Raw genomic sequence first — 25,307 nt, 5'->3', positions numbered from 1 at the left:
CACAGCTAGCATAGTGCCTAGCATAGAGTAAGCAGTTAAAAATATTTGTTGAATAACAAAATTTAACAAAATCATTCAAAAGCACACAACTGCCCCTAAATTGAGCTAGTATTTGTCCAACTGGGAAATTTCAAGATGTCATATTTACGCCCTTGACAAAAACAGCAAATAATTGTTTTCGCAACCATGATATTACCTATTATTATATACTATTAGGTGCATAGTAATAAGGCCAAAAGAAGCGTTGTCTTTCTTTGCTTTAAAAATATGTTTGAGTAGTTTTCAAAGATTGTTCAGTTAGGTGTGTTTTGAGACATACTGAAAAGGAATGTTGTTCAATGATTGGCGAATTGCAATAATAATTACTTATATACCTCTAATATTTCCTGTTGTCTATGGAAATTCATCCAGCTCAAAAATTGGACTGGAATGTAAGACTTTCAAAAATATTCTCTACACATTTTAAACTTCTGTATGGGTCAACTATTCTTCACATTTGTCACCATAAAAGAAGTTACAGTAATAAGAAAAGAAAAATGATTACATTAACTGTTTTCTCTAAGAATTCAAGTTTGGCATTATTTTAGAAGAAAAAAACATAGATTCATTTCTTGGTTCCTTCAAATATGTTTGTTCACCTGTAATCATAATCATTTCAAAACAGCAGTCGTTTCAAAGTCTTTGCCCCATTTTGTTCCACTGACATTCTTTTTCAAGAGAATTACTGTAAAGAAATGTCATCATACACAGCGGGTGAAAAAAATTGTTACAATGCTTTTAGCTTATTTCAAGTACGACTGTTCTCTCAGCATTCAAATGTCTCTTTCTGACACTACCTGTGGAATTAAATCCTAGATTTAAGGATAAACAAAATTCACGTTGAAACTCTACAACTTAATATATAAATTTAATGGCAATATTTGTATGGCTAGCCCCTTGTCAATTTTCCCTTAACCCTAAACCTATCATTAAATCCTGCAGCTTCTTTTTAAATTTTTTGCTACCCGACAAAGACTCTCTCATTGACCAAGCTTTAGTCAAGCACCTCTGAACCCTCAGTCTCGGCTGATAAAACTGCCGACTCTCGGCACAAACAATTTCATTGTCTAATCCTCTCCCCAACCCCCTCTTCCCAAGCCAATAAGAGACTTAGACAAACACTAGCACAGTTTTTAACAGCTCATGGCAGCATCCCTAAAATGACCTCAGCCCTCCTTAAAGTGTCTTCCTGAGAAAGCTCTATGACTCCATGATGCTGCAGAAATTTACTATTGTTTTTCCCCAAACCTGATGATAGGAAGATAGGGCCCTGAGCCCCATCTCAGAGCAGTTACTTTAGAAAGCTTGCAATGTAAATCCTTTCTCTGTACCTTTGAGATGTCAATCATCTACCACTCAGAACTGTTCCTCCCAACCCCAGGATCTGAAAGCCATCTTTTTGAAATGCAAACATTTAACGAGATAACTCTCTCACCCTTACTCCCAACCCTGTGGGTACCTTGCTCTGACTTGTACCACTAGCCTCCAGTCATAAAGATATGAGAAGTTTGTCTCTTCTCTGGGATGAGCACCAATTAACAAACCCAGATGGCCTAGTCACATGGGCCAATGCCCCATTAACACCCCTTAGTGCCTTTCCCATAGCACATTCCAGCCTTTAAAAAGTTTCTCATCTTTTGTTTTGGTGAAGCTGATTTCAATTAATATTGGATACTCTTCCCTATTGCAATAGTTATTACTGAGTAAATATCACTTTAACTAGTATCCAGTTTTATCTTTGACATACCCTTATAACAAAAATCAACAGTTAACTCCCTTCTTGAATGACTGAAATCTCTTCTTATTTCTTTCTTAAGTGCATATCTCTTTCCTCTTGAAATCACTTAAAATTCCCCCTGAAAAAATAATCTCTCCACCAGGATTCAACTTATCTTCTTGAGCTCTCTCTTTTCTTAAAATTTTATAGACCAGATTTATTTGGAGAAAACAAACAACCTCACTACCCAAACGATGGATGTTTATATCTCAAGACACCTCCCAAATACTGTCTACAGATTACAAGTAATTTTCATATATTTTACATGTATTGAGGAACAGGATATGAATCAATCCCTGTTTTTGTTTCAACGGGAAGTAGGGGGATAAAAAAACGGCTATTTTAGATACAACTATTTGGAAGGAGTTGACATGAAGAGGGCAAACCCTACATTTTCACCATCTATAGCAAATGGTTTACAAAACCCTTTCAACTTTGGGTATCTTTCTCTAAAATCCACTCTTTAGCTACAAGCCAATTCATGCCAATTATTTAAAGTTAATTCACTTGGTATATCTTTCATGTCCACCGGGTAAATGATTCATTATGCCCATTGCTGCAGCACTCAAACCAACATCCCCGCCTGGCGGGACAGGGCCTAACCTAGTATTGGTTGGAAAAGGATTTGAAAACAAGAGACCAAAGTGTCATTTCCATACAGGAACCAATATTGCCGACCATCTACAAACTGACACACTACAAAGGTGCACATAAAAGCACCTTTTCAGAGGAAAGAAGAGCCTTCTGCAATTCAGTCAATCCCTTGACCAGTGATTGTTTTTGTTTTTCATTGTTCTAATTCTCCCTCAACTTCACCTGATAAAGGACAGAGTATGTGAGCTCAATATGCCACAGTGCTGCAATCAGTACAAAAATGTCTTTTTATCTCCTCTGGTACTTCCACACCTAGCTTTACTGTGACCTTTTCCACTCCCTGTAATCATTTAAAATCTTTGAGCAGGGCTTCTTAGCCAATGAGTACAGTAGCTTGATAAGCAAGAACTGATTTTCAATCGTGAAGTAGACAGAGAAATGAATTCAGAAGAAATCCCCTTTTCTCTTTTATTTTCCCAATTTAGGGAGCAGAGAATAGGAAAATAAGGCTTCATTTTCTTATGATTCTCTTCGTTTTTCTTAATGACTGTATTTTCTCTTCTTCACCTTTTATTTACTTCATTTAACCCAAAGGGTGAAGAAAAGATGGAAAAGCACTAATTTATTTCAAGACCTGTAGTGCATTAAGTATTATTACCATGATTTCCTAATAGATATCATCTCCATTTTTTTATAAGGAAACTGACAATTCCAGAAATTAAGCCACCTGCCTAGGTGACTTAATTGAAGTAATTGAAGAATAGAATTCAAACTTGTCAAAATCTCATTTTTTTCTATAATTATACACTTTCAATTTTAAGACTGTTGACAGTTTCCTTCTTTTAGAATTGCTCTTACAAACTTCATGAGCAATTCTCATACATGGTAATGTAAGAGCTCTTTCCATCCACCGAACTACTCCACCAGGGAGAACAAGCTGGGAGAAAAAGAAGTGAATACAGATAAACTGTATAAATAAAGTCTGTCATCCTTTATTTGTAATTTTTTTGATTTAATTTTAGGGTTTCTGTTTGTTTAAATGATAGCATCACTGAATGAAGACTGTTCCATTTACTGTTTCAAGGTTGTTTTATGGAATCACAGACTATTTGGAAGAAAGGATGTTTTATTACATAAATTTAAAAAAGAATAATAGTCTTTTTATATCACTCAGTATGCTATTAATGCTCAATTCAGATCAATATATGATAACTTTAGGCTTAGTTGTCTTTCCTATTTCCAATCAGGCAGGTTCATCATTTCCTAAAGTCATTTTCTCACAGCCTCAAGTCATCTCCATCTCATTATTGTTCTTATCGTGCTATAAATCTTCGTCATTACTCTATTGATGTCACCTTCAGTATTACCTAGAAAGCATATTTTTAAAATCTCCTTGCGAAATCTCTGATCTCCCCACAGAGAAGGAAATATAATTGCTTTATATGTGCTGGTGGCATAAGGAGATGGCTAGTGAAAAGTGATTTTACAGCTCAAAAGCTATCACACTGAAATCATCATTTTAACTAGATAAAGCATACTAAAGAAAGCTACTGTATGAAAACTAAAAACTTTTGAGAAAATTATATAAAATCAAGTAATATTCTATTGATTTCATTATCCAGTTTCTTCCTTTCCTCTTTTTAAAAAAGGTTTCTGTTGTAATGATCTGAAGTCCTGACAAAATACATTGGGTGGTAGTAAATTTCATCCCATAGTTTAATAATAACAGGAGTCTTCTGTTCTGAGCAACTCACTGACAGAATATAATCAATTCAATTGTGGGAACATCATTGACTATTCAGAGATTTAAATGATGAATGCAGCTGTACAACTGTTAAGTTAGTTGGATCAGGTAGCCTTTTCTGCTTCATTTTTAGAGATTTCTGATCATATTTAATTTTTTAAATAAATATACAGTGCCTGTAAAATGTAAACAGGATTCAACCCTAAAAGTTACATTTAAAGAAATGACTGGAAGGAACAAATGCTACTATAATAACTATCAGCTACTGGACTAAAAGGTTCTAGTCTCCAGAAAGAAGCAATGCAGTGAAACGTGCAATACCACAGAGGTCGCCTTCGTCAGACCCATCAGGACAATCCCTTCTCCCATTGCAGAGCTTCTCTGGCTGCAGGCAGACTGAAGTGTCATTAGCACAAGGGTACTTGGGTGGCCCACACAAGAAACTGTCACAGTCATCTTCATCTGATTGATCTTCGCAATCGATATCTCCATCGCATACCCAGTCTTTGTTGATGCATCTCCCTTAAGAAAATAGCAATAACATGCATTTAGTTTTTGCAATTAAGCCACTGGAATAATGAGTAGTCATTGTCTTCAGTCAGAGGCAGAACAAATTGCCATTAGCAAGAAATCTATTTGCTGATAGTTTGACATTTTCATGACAGCATTTGAGTAGTTCTTGTCCTCATTGTAATAGTGTTCTTAGGGTTAAAGCCTTGATATTTCTTTAGTTTCAAGTTATTGCCTTACCCTATTTAAAAAAAAAATCTGTAACTCATTGAAAGTTTAATTACTTTTAAAAGCAAAATTTAAAGATATATTTATAGTAGTATAAATCCTTTTCAGAGCCCTAAATTTAGATAGGTGCTATCACTGTATTTTGGAGACCTAAAATTAAGCAAATGCTTTATTTTTGAAGGTGAAGATGTCCTTCCATTTACATTTATAACCTTAGCAACTCCACTCCTCACATTCAGACTTATGTACATGCCCTTTCATAGAAGAATGTAAAATGTTACTAAACATTTTAGTAGCTAAGATATATACAGACAAAATTTAGAGAAATATGTTCTTTATTGACTTTGAAAGAAAAAAATGAAGTGATTATTGTTTAGCCAGAATGTTTCAAAAGTAACAATGTGAAATTCCTAGAAAGCAATGGGTATTGACTATGTAAACTGTTTTTGTTCGTTGCAAATTATTCTTCCTTTCCAGAATATTTCTATTTTTCTTCTAATTAATCATCTTTTCTGAATTATACAATGTTAATGTGTAATGTGAATAAAAAATGTTCCTAAAGATAAATACTGGTTATCGGTTGACTACACCAACATCTCATAAAATGAGTGGGGCAAATAAAAGGGAAATGGAAAAATGTTAGGTTGTATATGTCCAAGAGTCATTATGTATTTAAATGTCTTCTTCAAACTCAAGGCTACTGAATTTTAAAATATTTAAAATATTTGTGAAAAGATGTTTTATTTATAGAAACATATTAATAATTCTCTATGCTACTATATATCAAATAAGAGAAAAACAAATGATCAGTTCCACAGTTAATATAAATAAATTTGATAATATTCAACATTATTTATTGATCAAAATACTCTTAAAATAAAATGAATTATTTTATTCACATAAAATGAACACTTTATTAATGAATTTGAATATAAATGGAGGAACATTATAAAATTTTGCTTTAACATCATAAATAAAACTAATAATGTTATTATTTTGTATTGCCTGGAAATATTATGTAATATAATTAGACAATAGACAGAAATGAGGTATAAAACTAGAAAAGAATATCATTACATGCAGTTAATATAATCACATAATTATACATCAATAAAAACTAAAGAACTATAAGAAACTAAGAATTTAAAATATATGTAGCTAGTTTCAAAAATTATACAAAAATCAATAGATTTCATATATACAATGATAATATAGTAGAAGAAAAGGTCAACCAAAAAATCTACCATAAAACAAAGTATTTTGAGTTAAACTACACAAAAACTGTATATAATTTATATGAAAATTTAAAAGTTTATAAAGAAACTCAAAAGAAGCCTGGAATAAAGATATAGTTTGGTTTTAGAGAGGAAGATATATTAAAAGTATTATTTTTCCCCTAATTAATACCATTCCAATAAAATAGTAACAATATTATTGTAATCCCATGAATTTATCCTAAACTTAAGAAAATAAAACTGCAAATATCATGAGGAGTCTTCTAAAAAAAATAGAGGAACACTAATGAGTAGGAACTATATATGCCAGGAATTTAGAAGTGTTTTAAAGTAACATTGGTTAAATTTTTTTCATAACAGGATATCAATAAGCATCAATAATTAAACAGCATAGAGACTGGAGAAGTACAGTCATTTATGTACATAGTTTTAATATACAAAAACTGACAATTCAAAATCGCAGAGAATAAATAATTACAAAATTAATAATGTTAGGATTGTTGATGAGCCACCTGGAGGAAAAAAAAATGCTGAATCTTTACTTGATCCTTACACCAAAAAAAATTATAGACAGATCAAAGAAGTGTTCTAAAATAATAACAATGATAATACACATTCTAGAATAAAATAGCTATTAAAACAAGAACATTACAAACATAGAAAACATAAAGGACAAATTGACAAACTTAAATACTGTCCACACTGAGCAATAAAATCCATCTACAGAGTCAACATAAAGTCAATAAAACAGAAAAAAAATCATTATATTTGACAAAAAGGGCATATTTCTTTAAAATAGAAAAGCCTCATAAATCAATATGATAAAGATCAATAAACCAATATAAGTGCAAGATTCACAATGAATCAATAATGGCTTACAAACGTAAGATGTTCAAAAAATCTTTCAATTAAAAAAGTAAACAAAAACAGCAATATGATAGCATTTTTTCTCTCACATTGATTAAGATTAAAAAGTTGTATAACACAAAGATAGATTTGACAAGGGTATAAAAAAACAACCCCAGTGTTGAAGGGGCTGCAAATTGGGATAATCTCTCTGTAGGCCAATATTATGAAATCTAGTAAATTAAAATGTATCAACTCCTCACCACAGCAATTCTAATTTTGGAATTTTTTTCATTGGTATATTTGCCCGATGTGCAAAGATGCATATGCAAGGGTATGTGTTGCTGCTTTGTATATATTAGCAAAAGTCTGTTAACAACTTAAATCAGCATTGCAAGACTGGTAACATCAACTACAATGCATCCATACATTGAAATTATACACTTGAGTGAAAAACAATGAGATAATTCTGCATAAATTAAAATAAAAGAATCTTCAAATCATGTTTAAAAAAAAGGCCTACACCTGAGTTTGCTGTAGGCTTTCTTTAATATTAGAAGAGAATTATCTGTTTATCAATATCTGTGACTATATTTCCATACATATGTCAATATAAGCACATGCATAGGCTTGTCTCTACATGAATTCTTTCTGGAGGGTTATGCAGAAAATAATGAAAAATGATTGCTTCTGGCGAAGAAGACAAGGTGGCTGGAGTAGAAGCCAGATGGATTTTTCACTGAATCCTTTTGTGTTATTTTGTTTTCCTTCCACTATATTTCCATGTAACTTTTCAAAAAAAATACTAGCTCATTTTAAAATGATAAAGATGAAACATATACACATATGCCACAAAGTCAGATAGTTTCTATAAATACATAGGTTACTCTGTGCCTTATACTTTCCTAGAGAGTTTAGGTAATATAAGAAAGTCCTAAGACCCGTTCCATGTCACCAAGGAGTTTATAATCTAGTTAGCAAGACAAGATCAATGCATAATACATATTTGTAGTCTAAAATATGACATCCTGTACTTAAGTGTTAAATTGTATGGGATCATCTGCAAGTATAATAGAATGAAGGGAGAATTCAAGAATAATATAGTAATTTCCATTTTTAGTTTGTAAATCAAGATGCAGCTTACATTTTCCTCATACACACTCCATAATGACATTCTTAACCACTGACTCCAGAATGACCCTAAATTGTTTCAACAAACCCATCCATAAATCACTATCAATCTTTTAGAGTCAGAGTAGCAGTAAAACCTATTTGCCACCCCTGATCTAAATGCTGCCTGGAAAAGGTAAAGAAAAATCTTATGCAAATGACTAATAACTTTAACATAGATTATGTTACCAGAGATATGAATAAATATGAATACATAGCTTAGATAAAATGTACAAATTTCAATAGCTCTCTCCTCCCACTGATTTTGCAGGGGATGTTTGAAACTTAATTGCTTTTCCCTTTCTTGTTTGGTTTTAATTTTTATAAAAATGTAGATAAGAGAGTACACCAGGTATAAGTTTAGTTAAATTTCTATTTCATACCCATTAATTGAATAAAACCCAAAAGCAAATTACCTTAGTAAATATGCTTAAAGAGTGTTGATTTTTACTTGATTTGTATCAAGACAAATACTTACATAGTGAAATCACTGGACATAACATAGTAAAAAGTAAAGTATTACAACTTCTCTTGTTTAAGCTCCTTCCTTTATAAGAAAGTTGAAACTCAGGTCAAATTAGTATTTTTAAAACAAAATAAAGATTAATAATTCTAAAATGTGTTACAGAAATTATACACATCCAATATCTAAAAACACAAAATCTTTAAAAATAACTTTTAAAAATATTGTGCACAAATAAGTTCAAATAACCAAGTAAACCAGGTTCAAATTGTCTTTACTAATTCTTCTTTAAAGAGATATCACAGGTTAAAAAAATATTTGGTGTTTATTATCAAGTTGAGTTCTACATAATATTTTCTGATTTATTTATGAAGATGTTTTCAACTTGATTCTTACTATGTGTGCAAGACACACTCTTGTGGGAATTGTAGTTCTGTCCTTTGAGCAAAGAGAATAAGAACAGCCAAGCAACAGCAGCAACAAAAAACAGAAATAGCAAAAATCAGCATGTTGGTATCATGGCAGTTACTACAATCACACACACACACATACACACACACACACACACTCTCTCTCTCTCTCTCTCTCTCTCTCTCTCTCATACATACACTCAGGACTTTGTAAGGACTATTTTGATTTGTGTAACCTTGAAATATACAGTTTAGGTCTAAAGTCAGTAGAAAGTCAACAGCTATCGGAAAACTAAGAGGTCCTATGAATTCCTAGAAAATGTGCTGCTTTCCTCAAATGAACTTATATGATCGCTTCCAAAGTTCCTTTTCTCTCTGTTAAACTGCTTTGGCTATTTTTTAAAAATAGATTTATTAATTTGTGAACTGCTTGACTGTCTTTTGTCTTTATGAAAGACAACACGCTACAAGAGGACAATTTCTGTCCTGGGATATGACTGGCAGTTAATATCAAGAATATGGGTATGAAGAAAAGTGAATCTTTGAAAAAATCCAAAAGGATTTACTTAATAATATGATTTTTTTGAATATTGGTTTTTGAAATACAATGTCTTTTAATTTGTATACTACTAACCTTTAATCCCACACACATATTTATTTCTCTAACAATGTTTGGCTTTGATTCAATTCAGCAAATATTTGTTGAGTATTTTGTACCTGTCTAGCTACTGAACACTGTAGGAAAATTGGAAAGACAAATTCCTGACCTTGTGGAGGAATAAGTCGAGTAGTGACAAACGTTCAATAAAAAAAGGATGAGATAAAACAAGCCTTATAACAATTACAGAGTGCTATGGAATTTCAAGGAGCTAGAAAAGATGTATGATTGAAAGGCTGAGGAAGAGAAAGCTTTACTAAGATGTTATTCAGAAAGGGGTTTTGAAGAGTGGCAGTGAATAGTAGATACGGACACAAGAAAAAAGGCATTTCATCCAAACAGCTGTCTTATCTGTATAGTCTTAACATTCAAATACATACCCTCTGCAAAAGCAAATAAAAGGAAAGAGAGAGAGAACAATTTAATAGTATGGTACTTTACTGCTGCTACTCAGTGGGAGTGTGTCAGGGCACAGATGGTGAAAGTAAATCAACTCTCCCTTAATTTGGTCCCTCTTCCATTTCTGAGTGAATGCACTATAAAATTATATTTTGTACATTTATTCTTTGTTTCATGCTAAATATTTTCTTAATGATACAGCTTTATGTACAAATTTTCATCAAAACTGTATATACAGAACCGTGTATATTGAGTTTTGTGGATGATTTTCAATGGTAATTTTGAACATAGGCAGTTTTAACTTTATTTGTTGAATCTAACCCACATATAAGATGCAATTCCTATATATATGCATAGACAGAGCAAGGGTGGGACTTGCTCCAGAGGCAGCAATAAAGCAGTTTGGGACTACAGTTCATGAAATGTTGATTCCTAATTCAAGAGTGTCTCCTAATCTTACAGTGGAGAACCACTGAAAGATTTTGAGAAAGTCTGTGATCAGGTCCCAGCTTACGAAGTAAGGGGAACCTAAAAACACGTGTAGAATGGATTGAAGATAATAATTGTCAGGGATGAAAATAGTAGCCCACACAAAGGTCTGAGTGAGATATAATACAGACTTAACCTTAAGCTCTGATGTGTGAATGGAAAGAACAGAATGGGTGCTGTTAAGAGAAACTGTAGAGGTAGCATCAGTAGGACCTGGAAAATTATTACACGCTGGAAGTGTCAAAAGGTAGTTTCTGCTTTAAATTTAAATGTTTAGGAGAATGAAGATGTTTCTAACAGAAATAGAGGAGAGAGGAAGAATTTCTGGCTTTGGAGAGAAAGTGGGATTTTGAGCATAGCAATGGAAAAAATGGGTTTGAAGCGTGGGGTTCAACATCAGTGACAGAAATTTGGGAGGCATTTACCTGGAGGTGATGGTTGAAACTTTGGGAACAGAAGAATTTGCATGGACACCTTACAGAAAGATGAGAGGGGTAAAACAGAGAAATTAAGAGAAAAATCTGTGCAATGTCTGAGATGGATTATGTATTCAACAGATATTTTTAAATTAAATATAAGGGATAGGCAAAGGGAAAAGGAGCAGGGGAAGATGAAATAAAAATAGAAATCTAAATGCTGAGTGGAAAGAGGGCAATTCAATATGAGATTTCATAAGGAAAAGTTTCAAGGAAAGGATATGTATTGGAGAGAAAGGTCAAGTATTGCAGAGAAAGAAGCCACTATACAGTATTAACAGTCAAAGGTATTGTTGATTAAGTTCATACTATGTTCTAGGCACTTTTTGTACAGTCTATTGGTTATCGTTATTAATATCTCTATTTTACAGATCAGAAAACTGCACCTTAGAGAGGTTTGGTAATCTATGCAAACTCACGTAGTTACTGAACGGCAGAGGAGGACTCAAGATTGAGAAGAGGATGGGCTGAAAAATCATTCCTGGTGACAACTGAAACAGCAATTTCCATCAAAGGTAGGGAGAGGATGTTAGACAGCAAAAGGTAAAAGAATGAATGAGAAAAAAGACGTCGAGGTACACTACACAAGATGATTCAACGAAGGGAAGGAGGAAGACAGGAAAACTGATAAAATAAAATGTTTTTGAGGTTATTGTGCTAGGTATATTTACAAAGAGAAAGAAAAATTAGTGTAGAGAAAGAAACTGAAGACATGAGCAAGAAAAATGACTAAGGTCCCATGGGATATAGGAGGTCACAGGATCAATAGCTAAAGAAGACACCTTCTTGGCAGAATGGAGGGTATTTCCTATTTAAGATACAGGATTAAAGGAGGAAAAAAGTATACAGCAAAGTGTTTAAAAATGCCAGTGGGAGGAATAAAGAGAGTAACATACAAGGCTTATAAGAAGCTATATGCACAAAAAATCTATTAGATTTAGAGCATATAGACAATGGAGAGCTCACCATGTTATTTCATCAGAAATAAATAAAAGTATACCACAGGGTCAGTTACAGGAAGGGAAAAAAAAGTGCTCTATTTAGAAAATTCTTCATATACAATCCACCATATAGTTTTAACAAAATCACTATTCCATTGTAGGATAAGTTTGGTTCTAATTATCTAGATGGATTTTTACCACAGATTAAACTCACCATTTCACTTTTTATTTACTGACACAACAACAGGGTAAGGGAAAAACAAAAACAAAAACAAAAAAAAACACCTAAACATAGAAAAGAATAACACTTTGCCATTCACACAAGCCCACAACGGATTTTCATTACATGAGAGGATCAGAACAGAGGATGATGTTTATGAAGCCACTGTCAGAGTTAAACCCCCTTGTGTGCCAGTTAGTTTTGTTACATTCTTCTGCTAAAGACTACTTCATCCTTAACTCTTAATTCAACCCTGGGACCTTACTTGAAAATGTATGTTACTTTTTCTAGTGGAATCTAGAGTGAAAGGTTATGGGTCAACACCAATCTATCACTTGGAAAGACAGTCAGTCTAAAGGGGAGACTGTACAAGTATGACACCTCTCACTCTTTTTCCCTGGCCATCCTTTCCCCCATTCAAAGACAAATATTGACCACAGTTTCTTGTGAAACCTTCTAGAAATATTGTTATTATAGAAAAGAATATACTTGTGTTTCTTTTTATTTAAATAATATTACATACTATGCCCACTAATATGTTCATTGACTTTTCACTCAAAATTTTACCATAGGGAAATGTCCATGTCAGTGTATTATAATGATTTCCATTTACTAAATTGTTGCAAGGTATTCTACCATATGGATATACCATAATGTTTCTACCTAGTGCTGTATTTTGGGCTATTTAGGTTGTTTGCGATGTTTAGCTCTTAAAAACAATTTAGTGGCAAATAGCATATGAAAAGATGCTCCACATCATATGTCATTAGGGAAATGCAAATTAAAACAATACTACTATAAACTTATTCGAATGACGAAAATCCAAAACACTGATACCCTCAAATACTGGCGACGCTATCGAGCAATAAAAATTCCTCATTCATTTCTGGTGGGAATGCAAAATTCGACAGCCACTTTGGAAGACAGTCTGGCAGTTTATTACGAAACCAAACATACTCTTACCATATGATCCAGCAATCACACTTCTTGGTATTTACCCAAAAGAGAGGAAAACTTATGTCCACACAAAAACCTATACACAGATGTTTATAGCCACTTCATTCATAATTGCCAAAACTTGGAAGCAACCAAGTTGCCTTTCAGTAGGTTGAATGAATAAATAAACTGTGGTACAACTAGACAATGGAATATCATTCAGTGTCAAAAAGAAATGAGCTAACAAGCCATGAAGAGACATGGAGGAACCTAAATGAATGTTACTAAGTGAAAGGAGCCAATCTGAAAAGGCTGCACATACTATATGATTCCAGCTGTATGACACTGTGGAAAAGTCAAAACTATGGAGACAGTAAAAAGATCAGATGTTGCCAGGGTTTGGGGGGAAGGCGGGATGACAGGCAGAGCACAGAGGATTTTTAGGGCAGTGAAACTATGATACAATGGTAGCACATTAGGAATGCAGGGTCATTAATTGTAACAAATATATCAGAGGAGGATGTTTTTTCATGATGAATTATTCTCTTAATATATTGCTGGGTTTGCTCATGTTTTATCTCGAATAATGGTAGTCATGGTCATCAGAGAGTTTGTAATTTTTGTATGTATGGGAGGTACTAATTTTGTGGTTGGAAAATCAACATTATGTTGCTTAAAAGCTTTTATTCCTTTCAAATTCTCTGGAGGAGATGAAACAGCATTGTAGCAATGTTCCTTAAATATCTGGTAGAAATTTTCATCTGGACTTTTGGTGGAATAGTGACAGGGGTTATATATTGATTATTTTTAAAATTTTTATAAAATATATTGCCTATTTTTTTTCCTTTCTAGAGTTAAGTTTGAAAATTTATATTTTTAAAAACCTATATGATTTTATTAATACAGATTTTTATGTTCACTTCTATGATACTTCATAGATAGTTTCTTTAACTTTTGTAATTTCTTCAGCATCTGTGGTTATTTTCCCATTCTCATTTTGTGCACTGCATTTTCACTGTGTTCTTCTTTATTAGGTCAGTTAATGTATTAGTGACTTTAGTTATTATGTCAACAACCTAATTCTTGAATTTTCACATTATGCTATTTTCTTTCTTTTTTCTAAATTCAAACATTAATTTGATTTTGTTTCCCTTTGGTTTCTTTTGTTATCTTCTAACTTCTTGGGTTTGATGTTGCATTAGTCAGGATAAGCTATGCTGCAGTAACAAACCCTAAAATCCAGGGGCCTAACTCAGTAATGGTTAATTGTTTGTTCACATAAAATCAGGGAAGGTAAGGTCACCTTCGTCCATCTTGTATGTGTGCCCTCTAGATCCATACAGTAAGGAGATGCTCACTATAGCTTAACTGCCTTGCATGGAAATGATACAGTCCCTTCGGCTCACAGTGCTTAGCTAGAACTAGTCATTTGACCCCAATCTAAATGCAAGAGAGTTGAGAAATACAGTAAAGCATAAGGGGTTTGTGAACACTGTGTCTGGTACACATTGTCTAAAAACTATTTTTTTAATTACTTAGTGTAAATACAGGTGTCTCAAAAGTCTCAGAATAGTTTTAACCTTTAATAATTTTAGAAATATAAATGCTACAAACATAAAAATCATTTAAAAGTTTATATCAATTACTTATAATTTTATAAATTGAGTTTTAGTTACATATAATTCTATAAATTTTGAATATAACATTTTAAATATATTTTTAGTTCAGCCCCTATAAGAGGGAAACTACTAGAACCAGACTTAAAAATGTATTATCCAGGATTCATAAAACTAAATATATGTTAACAATAACTAAAATTTCAAATGATGTCTTCTGTAAATTTACAGTATTTATACTTCTGAAATTGTTAAAGATTAAAAATACATTGAGAATTTTGTGACACTGCATATAAATTTAGAAAGTTATGATTTTTCCCATGAGCAATGCTTTATTTATATTCAATATATTCTGATAAGTATATATCTTTATTTTGTAAAAGTTCTACAAGTTTAGAGTCCCTCTAGAGTTAAGATAAAAAGTGTTTTATTTTATTATTTAATTTCTAAGTGGAAGAGTGGTTTATGCTTCATAATTATGGGTTTATTATATGATAATCAGAGAATTCTGCCTGCATTATTTCTATTTCTTGGAATTTATTGAAGTTGTTTGTGACAATAAATGCTCATTTAAAAACTATTTCCTTAACCTTGTAAAAGAAGGTTTATTTTTGGCCTTCTAAAAATAGAGTTATATTTTTATTAATTTGATCTAAACATTAATTCTTCAGATCTTCTACATCTGTATATACTCCTGCTGTTCTTTATATGAATTCTAGAAGTGGGAAGGCCGGATCAAATTTACATTTCTACTAACAGCTGGGGGTCCTATTTTCCTTATAATCTTGTCATCAATGTATAATGTCAAAGGTTTCATTTATTTTTCCATTCTGAAGAATGGCGTTTCTGAGTTTCTTTTCCATGAGAGAAGGACTTTCCTCCCCTGATTCCCTGACTATAATATACAGTTGATCCTCAAAAAACGTGGTGGTTAGGGGCACAGTTGAAAATCCAAGTTTAACTTTTGACTCCCCCCAAAGTTAACTACTAATCATCTACTGTTGACTGGAAACCTTAACATATATTTTGTATGATATGTGTATTATACACTGTATTCTTATAATAAAGTAGGCTAGATAAAGGACAATGTTATTAAGGAAAATCATAAGGAAGAGGAAATACGTTTACAGTACCTACCTTACCAATACCATAAGATTATGTTGTCTATCCACAAGATGAATCATCTGTCTGTCAGTGCCTACATCAATATTGTCTTATATGATACAAAATACTGTAGATTTTATATGTGTTACTAACATTAGACATCAAAAATGAAAAAAATAATGTGAATAAGATTCATATTACAGGTATAATAATTCATGCACTGATAATGAAGAAGCAGCAATATGATTACTTCATGGTAGCCCAGGTATACACTAATGGATGAATTATTATAAATTTTTTATGGCATATAGTATTACAGTCATATTCAGATTACAGCATTACAAACATCATTACATTAAAAAAAACACCTGTGATAATAGGCTTTCTCCAATGATGAGAGAAAGAGGCATACTGTACAGTAATATGATTCTTTGAAAGCAAAGTTATAAAACATTAGGAAACTAATACATTATTAATTTTATGTTACATATCACTCACTTTATATCTCTATTAGGATAGGCTATCCACTTCAATACAAGTCTTGCACATGATGTTCTACATCATGAATACTTAGGTGATAATAATGATGACGACACAAAAACTTATACAGTTCTTGCTGTACAGTTATTAGATTTTTACACAAAGACACTCACACACATATACAGCAGATAAGTTTATTAATAGTAGGACATGATGATTATTTACCATTTATTAAGTGGAAACAGACCATCATAAGAGCCTTCATTCTTGTCATCTTCATGTTGAGTAGGCTGAGAAGGGGGAAGAAAGGAGAAGATGGTGTTGCTGTCTCAGAGGTGGCAGAGGTGGAGGAGGTTGAAGGGGAGGCGAGAGAGGCAGGCACACACTCTGTAACTTTGCAGAAATACACTGTAATTTCTCTCTGACTTTTGCACTCTTTCAATTCTCTAAAAATGTTTCTTTATGGTACTAATTCTTCTTTTATCATTTGCTTTTGTTTTAGTGCCTGTATCGTAGAAGGGTTCATGCCATAAAAGAAGTCAAAAGCATCTTGAATAACTGTGGCCCTTCTGCCGAATTACCTAATGTTAGTTTTTTCCTGGCACTGCTTCTTCTCAGTCTTCTTCCTTATCGTCTGGCACTAGTTCAGAAGCATTCATCTCCATCAAGTTGTATTTTGTTAATTCCTCTGGTATGGTGTCTATTGGTTCTTGAATTTCTTCAAGATCCATATCTTAAAACCCTTCACTCCCCACAACCAACTTGTTCTGCCATATCTACAATCTCTTTCATAATCTCCTTGATTGGCTCTCCTGCAAATTCTGTGAAGTCACGCACAACATCTGGACACAGTTTCTCCAGCAGCAATTTATTGTTTCAGGTTTGATGGCTTTCACAGCCTTTTCTGTAATAATGATGGCATCTTCAATGGTGTAATCCTTTCAGACTTTCATGATGTTCTCTCTGTTGGGGTCCTCTTCCATAGCATTGACAATACTTTCCTTTGAGAAAAGGAAAAGGCTCATTTTGTGTAATGAGCCTTAAAGGTCCTATGACTCGCTGATCTAGGTGCTGAATTAGAGACATATTGCTTGGGGGTAAATAAACCAGTTTGACACATTCAGTGTTGAATTCATGGGGTTCTGGGTGGCCAGGGGACATTGTCCAACATCAAAAGAACTTTAAAAGGCAGTCCCTTACTGGCAAGGTACTTCCTGACTTCAGGGACAAAGCATTAATGAAACCAGTCTAGGAAAGTGGTTCTCATTGTCAAGGCCTTCTTTTTGTACAACCAGAAGATTGACCAGCTGGTATTTACTTTTCCCCTCAAGGCTCAGGGGTTTGCAGCTTTATAAGATAAGGGCAGTCCTGATCATAAGCCCTGTTGCATTTGCACAGACCAGTAAAGTTAGCCTATCCCTTTCTGATTTAAATCCTGGTGCTCACTTCTCTTCCTTACTAATAAATGTCCTTTGTGGATTTTTTTTTTCCAGAGTAGGGTACTTTTGTCTGAATTAAAAACCCGTTCAGGCAGATATCCTTTCTTCTCAATGATTTTCTTAATGGCATCTGTAACTCATCTGCTACCTCTTGGTTGGCAGAAGCTGCTTCTCCTGTTATACTGACATTTTTTAAAGCCAAGCCTCCTACCAAACTTATCAAACCATCCTTTGCTGGCATTAAATTCTTCACCTTTACATCCTTCACTTTCCTTTTTCTTTAAGTTGTCATATAATGACTTCACTTTTTCCCGAATCATATTAGAGTCTTTAGGTATACCTTTCTTATAGCAATGGTGCAGTCACATAAAAGCTGCATTTTCAATACAAGATATAAAGGTATTTCAGAAAAAGTGCAAGGTTTTCACACCTGCTGGCATAGCTACAGCAATGGCTTCACAAATTTCCTTTTCTTCTCTTACAGTAGTCCTTATGCTGGATTCATTATCTTGAAATGATGGGCAACCGCCACTCCAGACCTCAATCTACAGTATATATTAATCAATTCAACTTTTTCTTGTAATGTCATGACTTTTCTCTGCTTCTTGGGAGCACTTCCAGCATCAACAGTGGCACTTCATATGGGTCCCACGGTGTTATTCAAGGTTTATGGCATTGTGCTAAACATGATGAAAAATACGCAAGAACCAAAAGAGATCACTTTTTTTTTGATATGCAGTTTACTGGACAGATAAACTGCTCACCTGGAGATGATTAGTGTCACATGACATTTTAAGCAGATGCTAGCAACACTTGAGCTCACCGAAATAGCAGCAGGAGGTAGCTACAAAATTATTACAATATGTACTACAGTTAACGTTTTGCAGTAATTTAATACTGTATCATTACATTTGTTTAGACTTCTGTTGACTGCAAATGGCACCGTGTCTGGTATGTTAAGCGTTTGTAAGTTTTGATAAATTTTAACTTTTTATAATAGATTTGTGTAGATTTTATGGTAGCAATAGATAAAATAGACAAGTATCTACATATATTTTATGCATTCATGATGTACCTTTTTCTTAATTTTTTCAATATTTCTAGGCTATGTGGTTCCTCTGTTAGTTTTTGCAAATTCTTGCCAATCTCCAAAAAAAGTTTCCAATATATTTATTTTTAAAATTTTGCATATAAATGGATGTAGTTCAAACCCCTGCTGCTCAAAGGTCACCCTAACTACAATTTGTGAGAGACCAGATGTGGGAGAGTATAGTTCTTGGTCAAAGATAGACCCTCTGAGATTAGAGACTCTAAGATGATAATGGTTGAATTGTACTTTAACTTAATTTAGCTCTCATTCTTTCCTTTATTGGAATAAAGAAACAGTAATGTGCCTGTTTTTATACTAATGATAGCAATTTATGTATAAAAGCCATTGTAACCAACAAATATAAATTGATTGCCCTGAAAACTTTTAAATGCTCAAGCTAGCATTCAGAATTTTTTAAAAAATAAATATGAACTCTGAATTCAACATCTTGAATAGTTTAAAGGTCTTTTAGCTTGTAAAGCTGAGAATTTAATTAAACTTAAAAATATCACAAAGATTATAGATGTGTACATATTTTTAATCCAATGTGTATATTTGTGGTTCACTTTAATATCTGCAATGTTCATAAATATTCATACATTGTGAATTATTATTCCTCAAGTAGTTTGATACATTTTGCTTTACTATATTTAAGCCAGGGATTAAATTAGAAGCAGATCAATGGTTAAATTACTACCTTTCACATTCTGTGGATATTCATTCATTCATTCATTTATTGTGAGAACACTTAAGTTCCACTCTTAGCAAATTTTAGTTATACAATACAGTATCATCAATTGTAGTCACTATGTTATACCACATTTCCCTTTTACAATGCAACATGAGTTTTATTGCAGTTCTGCTTTTTAATATTAAATTTTGGTTTACATGATGACCATTTGATACAAACATCTTAACATTATTAAGTGGATAACTCAAATCCCAAATAAACATGCATAAAAATGTCTCTCAGGATCCAATTCTCCTAAGATATCCACTGTGTGGGATCAAAATACACTACTTCCAAAATATGACACTTTATCATAAGGATTATTTTGAGCTGAAGCATTTGAGATTCAGTAGATGCAGAAAGAAGTCTTCTGTAGCTTCCCCTATCTGACTAAAAGCATAAACTTTTGAGAAATGAGAAGTGCCATAAAACACTTCCTCAGGGAAGTTCTAAGGCCATGAAGATGATGGAAAGTCAGTATCAAAATGGACCTACACAAATGTTATTAAGTAGCCTTTATCTTCCATTAGTTTTCCCATATATTTACCTTTCCACAATTTGCCATCCCTATAAACTCAAAGTCCTTTTCCTTTGTCTTGTCCCCTCTGTGTGGGTAGAGGAAAAGGTTTTTTCCTCCCTACATCATCCATCTTCATCATAATTAAGGTTTTATTTTTTATTTTTTTTTTTTTTTGCGGTACGCGGGCCTCTCACTGCTGTGGCCCCTCCCGCTGCGGAGCACAGGCTCCGGACGCGCAGGCCCAGCGGCCATGGCTCACGGGCCCAGCCGCTCCGCGGCACGCGGGACCCCCCCGGACCGGGGCACGAACCCGCGTCCCCTGCATCGGCAGGCGGACTCCCAACCACTGCGCCACCAGGGAAGCCCAAGGTTTTATTTTTAAGTTGAGTCATATACAGAAAAAGCTATTTCATAAGAGCTATTTCATATCAATACACATATACAAGATAAATCACAATCACTTGGAATTTTCTATTAACTTTACTTAACCCTGTTATTTATTATTTATATGTTTTCTCTCCATGTTTTCTGTCATAGACAGTTCAAACCAGTTTTTACTAATATACAACTTTTAGAAATTACTTTATTATGAAGGCATTTATAATTTATTTCTTCATAAGGAAATTTCAGCCTGGTTTTACCTCTAAATTTGCTAAATCTTGATAGCATATTCAGTTAGTTTTAGCTCAGGATATTCCAAGTAAATTAATATTTTTATTTTGTTTTCCTATAGCCTTGCTAGTTCCTTAGTCGTATACCTGTTAAAGACTGTTATCTGATATATTTCAGCATTCGTCCAATCAAACAAATGCCAGAAGCAACATGAGAAAAAATATGCACTTAGAATAATGTTAGCCTGAGTCAAATAGTTGGCTCTTTGGCATCAGAATTAGCCTGTTAAATAAAAACTTGCTTATTTAGTTAATAATTCATTCATTTAACAAGTTATTCATCTATTGATTTTCAACTAATATGAAATGTTCCATTATGATAATTTCTAAACTCAAAGTCACATTCTTCTAACCAATAACTCCCAAACTAAGAATCTTTATGTAATAATTGAAAAGAGTTACCTGTTAAAAATATTGTTGGAAAAATAATCATTTGAAAATACAACTCCCTCACTACTCCTACTCCCAGGAGTAGGCCTCAGGAGTATTTATTTACCTATGCCCATGTTAGCTTATATTTATTTCTTTATCTCTTATTTACAGGCTTAATTATACCCAGGAGGTGTGTTTAAGAAAAGAAACACAATTCCTTTTTATATTTTTAAATGCTCATAGGCCATGTGGTTCCTGAAGTATCTGCTTACTCACAGCTGTGATAACTTTTCATTTCTATGTTTTGGTTGAAATACTTAATAAAGGGCAAAATGAATAACCAAGAATTCCTGATTGAGCAATTCGGAAGCAATTTCACATTAAGAAGAACTCCCAGAGATGATTCCAGAATGTATCTTAAAATCTACAAAAAATTCTTTCCATGGGTTATTTGGATAATGATACCAATCATTTCACAAATTATACCACAAGAGTTAATTCTCTAAACTTCAGCTCATCATCTGGCATAGAGAAGGAAGTAAATAAGTTAGTTTTTCATGTTAGGTAGCACCTACTGTATGGAGAAAAACAACACGGAAACATCATAATATTAGAATAACTTATAAAAAAAGGCTTCAGTGACTCTCAAAACAAATCAAAGGTTTGAATGATTTGAAAGTCATCACCTTCATCTTAATGGAGTCTAGCGATAGCACAATAAAATTTAGGAAACTGGTTGAAAATAAATGCATATAATTATGCCTTTTTTTCCCCAGTCATCTTCATTAAATTTTATGGTAAGGATTTATCTATGAAAAGGGGAATGCTGTAAGTGGGTTTAGCACACATGTCTCTTTCTGGACTGTGAAATTCCAGACTCTGAATCCAGATTGCCTGGTTTCAAATCCCATTTCTTCCATGCTGGCTCTGTGAGCCAGCAAGTTAAAAATTCTTTTGACTTTTTAATTTGAGAAAGTTAAAAACTGCTCTCTGCCTCAGTTTTCTCATTGTGAATTAGCATGATGAAATGAGTTCATGTAGAGAACATTCTTAGAACCGTGCCAAGTCCACAGATAGTTCTCAATAAATGTTACCTACTATTACTGTCATGTACAGAATGTGAGCAAACCTACTAGAAACGCAAGGATACTTTTTATGAAGGTGAGATATGGATTGAGGAGGGCCCCAAAGGAACCTACATCAAGGAAGCAGGCCTGAGGTAGAAGTTGAACTCAGTGTTCTGCTTACCTGTACTCCGACAGGAAAACTTGGTTTTGTGATCACACAATCGTAAGGTACCACTGCAGCCTTTTTCATCACTACCATCTTCACAGTCTTTTTCCCCATCACAGCGCCACAGATCAGGAATGCAATTTCCATCAGGGTGACACTGAAATTCATTCCCATTACAACCAGCAGGAGAACGAATCTCTTAAATTGAAATGAGGGAGAGAGGCAGAGAGAGGAAGACAAGAGAGAAATTATGATTTTACTTGATAATATTTTTTTTCAATTTTTTTCTTTCTTTAGGCATTATAATGATCCTAGAGAGAATCTATTTTTACTTTATTGTTTAATAGCAGCAACACTCTCTAGCATTTTCAAATTTGTTTTAGAAACTTTAATAATTAGAGAAAATAATTCTTGCCTCCCACAGAATTTCTAAAGGTGATGAACGTTAGGAAAAAAAAAGAAAGAGCAGTAAGATAGTATGTGGATATTTTGTTGTGATTTTAATTAGTATCAGTGTGATTGTTGAAGGTATTTTGTCTATAGCACATAAAAGAGATTTCACATTCTACTCCAAATGTTTAGACTTTTGTTGATCTTGTGACATCTCTTTAGATAATTTCTTTCACACTGGTAACAGGTAAACAACCAAAAAGAAAATACGAAGTACATTCTGACTAACAAAATCTTTGAAGAATAATGTCCAAAATGTTGAAAAATAAAACCCTCAGATAATTAAAAAAATTATTCAGGACATAAGATTTCAAGTTTAGAATCAGAACAGACACAAAAGAATTTTATGAGGCACTATGCAATCAAAGTCAATTTATCAATTAATAATTCACATAGTGCCCAGATAACATTATCACTCAAAACCTGATGACTAAAAATATAGGTTAAATTTTGTAGGTAAGCATAAACAAGAATAAGGAAAAATAAATGTTGGGCACATAGATGCTTTTACAGTATAACAGTTGAAAAATATGACTGTAATTGGCAGTACATTAAATTTGTATTAATATCTAATATTATGAGATATAATAACCAGAATCTCCAAATACTGTTGTAAAGTAAATATTTTAGTATTCACTTTTCTAGACCAAAGTTTTAATGTAACAAGTTTATTGTGCATCTCAGGTAGCTACAGCCAACAATTAATTTACATTATATCTATAAAAGCAATTATTCTACATCACTATAAAATTGAAGCAAGTTCAGGTGAGTTTCTCATTACTCAATGAGCTGATTTGGTAGGAATTGTAAAACTATCAATAAACAGAAACCTCAGTTAAGTAGAGTTGGGAGACCAGAAGGGGAGATCTCTTACACCCTGCAGCTGTAGCAGAGCCCAACAGGAAGAAGAAAGACTCTTCTTTCTTGTCAAGGACTCAGCCTATGAAAATCCATGGACTTGTTGTTTACTAGAGCCCTCCCATTTTCCTTTTTTACTCTCTATAAAAGCATTCCTTTTTCCTTGCTGTGAGGGAACTTGCACATAGCTCACCATGGTGCAGACTCCAAATTGCAATTCTTTGCCAATCCCAAATATACCAGTCTTTGCTGGAGAAATAACTGGCTCTCAATTTGTTTTAGGTCAACATTTTGGTGGCCCATATGGGGACCAGAGAAGACTCTCGATGGCTCTGGGGCTGGTGAATATACAGGTGCAGTACCCACAGCTGAGTCTATTGCCGCTCACTGCTTTTCCTGCTGACCCTGGAGATTAAAGGCAAGTCTTTCTCTTAGATCCAAACTCACACCCTCTTTCCATTTGGAGCTCTCCAGGCTTTATTCAGAATCTGCTTAAAGCTTTTGTCTTTCTGGTTAAGGCCTTGTTCTGCATGTGAGTACTTGTTTGGCACTTGGGTCTGATTTTGATATCAGGCTCTTTCACTGAAACTGGTTAGCTTTGCATATTCCCTTCGGAACAGGAACTGCTTCACCTGAAGCTGGTTAATCTTTGACCCATTCCTCTGAAAACAGGGGTTCTCTGCAACAGTGCCAGGTTTTTCAGCCTTTGGCCTATTCTTTTGAAAGGACGATTCTCTGGAAACTGGCTGAAAAAGCCTTTGGCCTGGCTCCTTTAAGCCGTTTCCTTTGAATTGGCTGGGATTGTCTTACAAGCTGTCTGAATCGAACCAGTTGTGCTGTAAGCTGTTTAAGCTGTTTGAAAATTCTTCTTTACTCTAGAGGAAAAACCTCTAGGAAATGAGACTACAGTTATCTAAGTATTTTGAAGGCCTCCTCCGTTATAGGGACTCTGGTCAATTTTATGTTTAAAAGCCACAGTCCTTCCTCATGGGCACTGCTAACTAAATGGACCAACCTGACCAAAGGCAATTTAGAATATCAATGGCTGTTATGGGGAATTTCAGAAATCCCCAAACTTAATTTCCTTAAAACCAAATTGAGCTTCAATAGCTCAAAAATTTCCAGAATTGAGTGGAATGCTTATTTCAATTGGCATTTTGAGGCTTCCCAATATACTCAGGACTCTAAAATTGCCTCTCTGCAAAATAAGATTTTAAGGTTAACTGAGGAAAAGAAATGATGAAAGAAAGATAAAGTGGCTCTCAAAGCCTCAGGCTCTTCTTCCTTGGCGTCCGTGTCTCAGGCTCCACCTCTGGTGCCATCTCCCTCCTTCCCTTCTATGCTGTCTATGCCTCCACTGTACCCTCAATCCCCCCATACTCATTCTCTGGCCAAACTTCCCTTTTCCTCTGAACCTGTCAGAACATGTTTCTTTAAAATTAAGCCTTCTGAAGGTCCAGAGGCTAAATCTTTAATATCTTATACTCCCTGAACTAAGCTGAACTGTGAGCCATAGTCAAAGATTTTCCCAAAGTAACCAAAGACCCTCATAGTTTTGCTGAGGAATTTAATATAATCACTCAAACTCACCAACCAGGTTTCTCTAACT

General features: G+C 33.7%; 1 protein-coding gene across 1 annotated transcript in view; it reads right to left on the bottom strand.

Annotated features, from left to right (window-relative positions):
• Positions 1–25,307, bottom strand: part of LRP1B (LDL receptor related protein 1B) — a 1,461,391-nt gene that overhangs the window by 650,157 nt on the left and 785,927 nt on the right. Inside the window, 2 exon segments of the mRNA XM_032636635.1 lie at positions 4,476–4,676; positions 22,406–22,588. Coding sequence (XP_032492526.1) covers positions 4,476–4,676; positions 22,406–22,588 — 384 coding nt within the window.

This window comes from Phocoena sinus, chromosome 7 (assembly GCF_008692025.1).
Source record: "Phocoena sinus isolate mPhoSin1 chromosome 7, mPhoSin1.pri, whole genome shotgun sequence".
Classification (NCBI taxonomy): Eukaryota; Metazoa; Chordata; class Mammalia; order Artiodactyla; family Phocoenidae; genus Phocoena; species Phocoena sinus.
The sequence above is the reverse complement of the archived record's forward strand: the minus strand, read 5'-3'. Positions and strand labels throughout refer to the sequence as shown.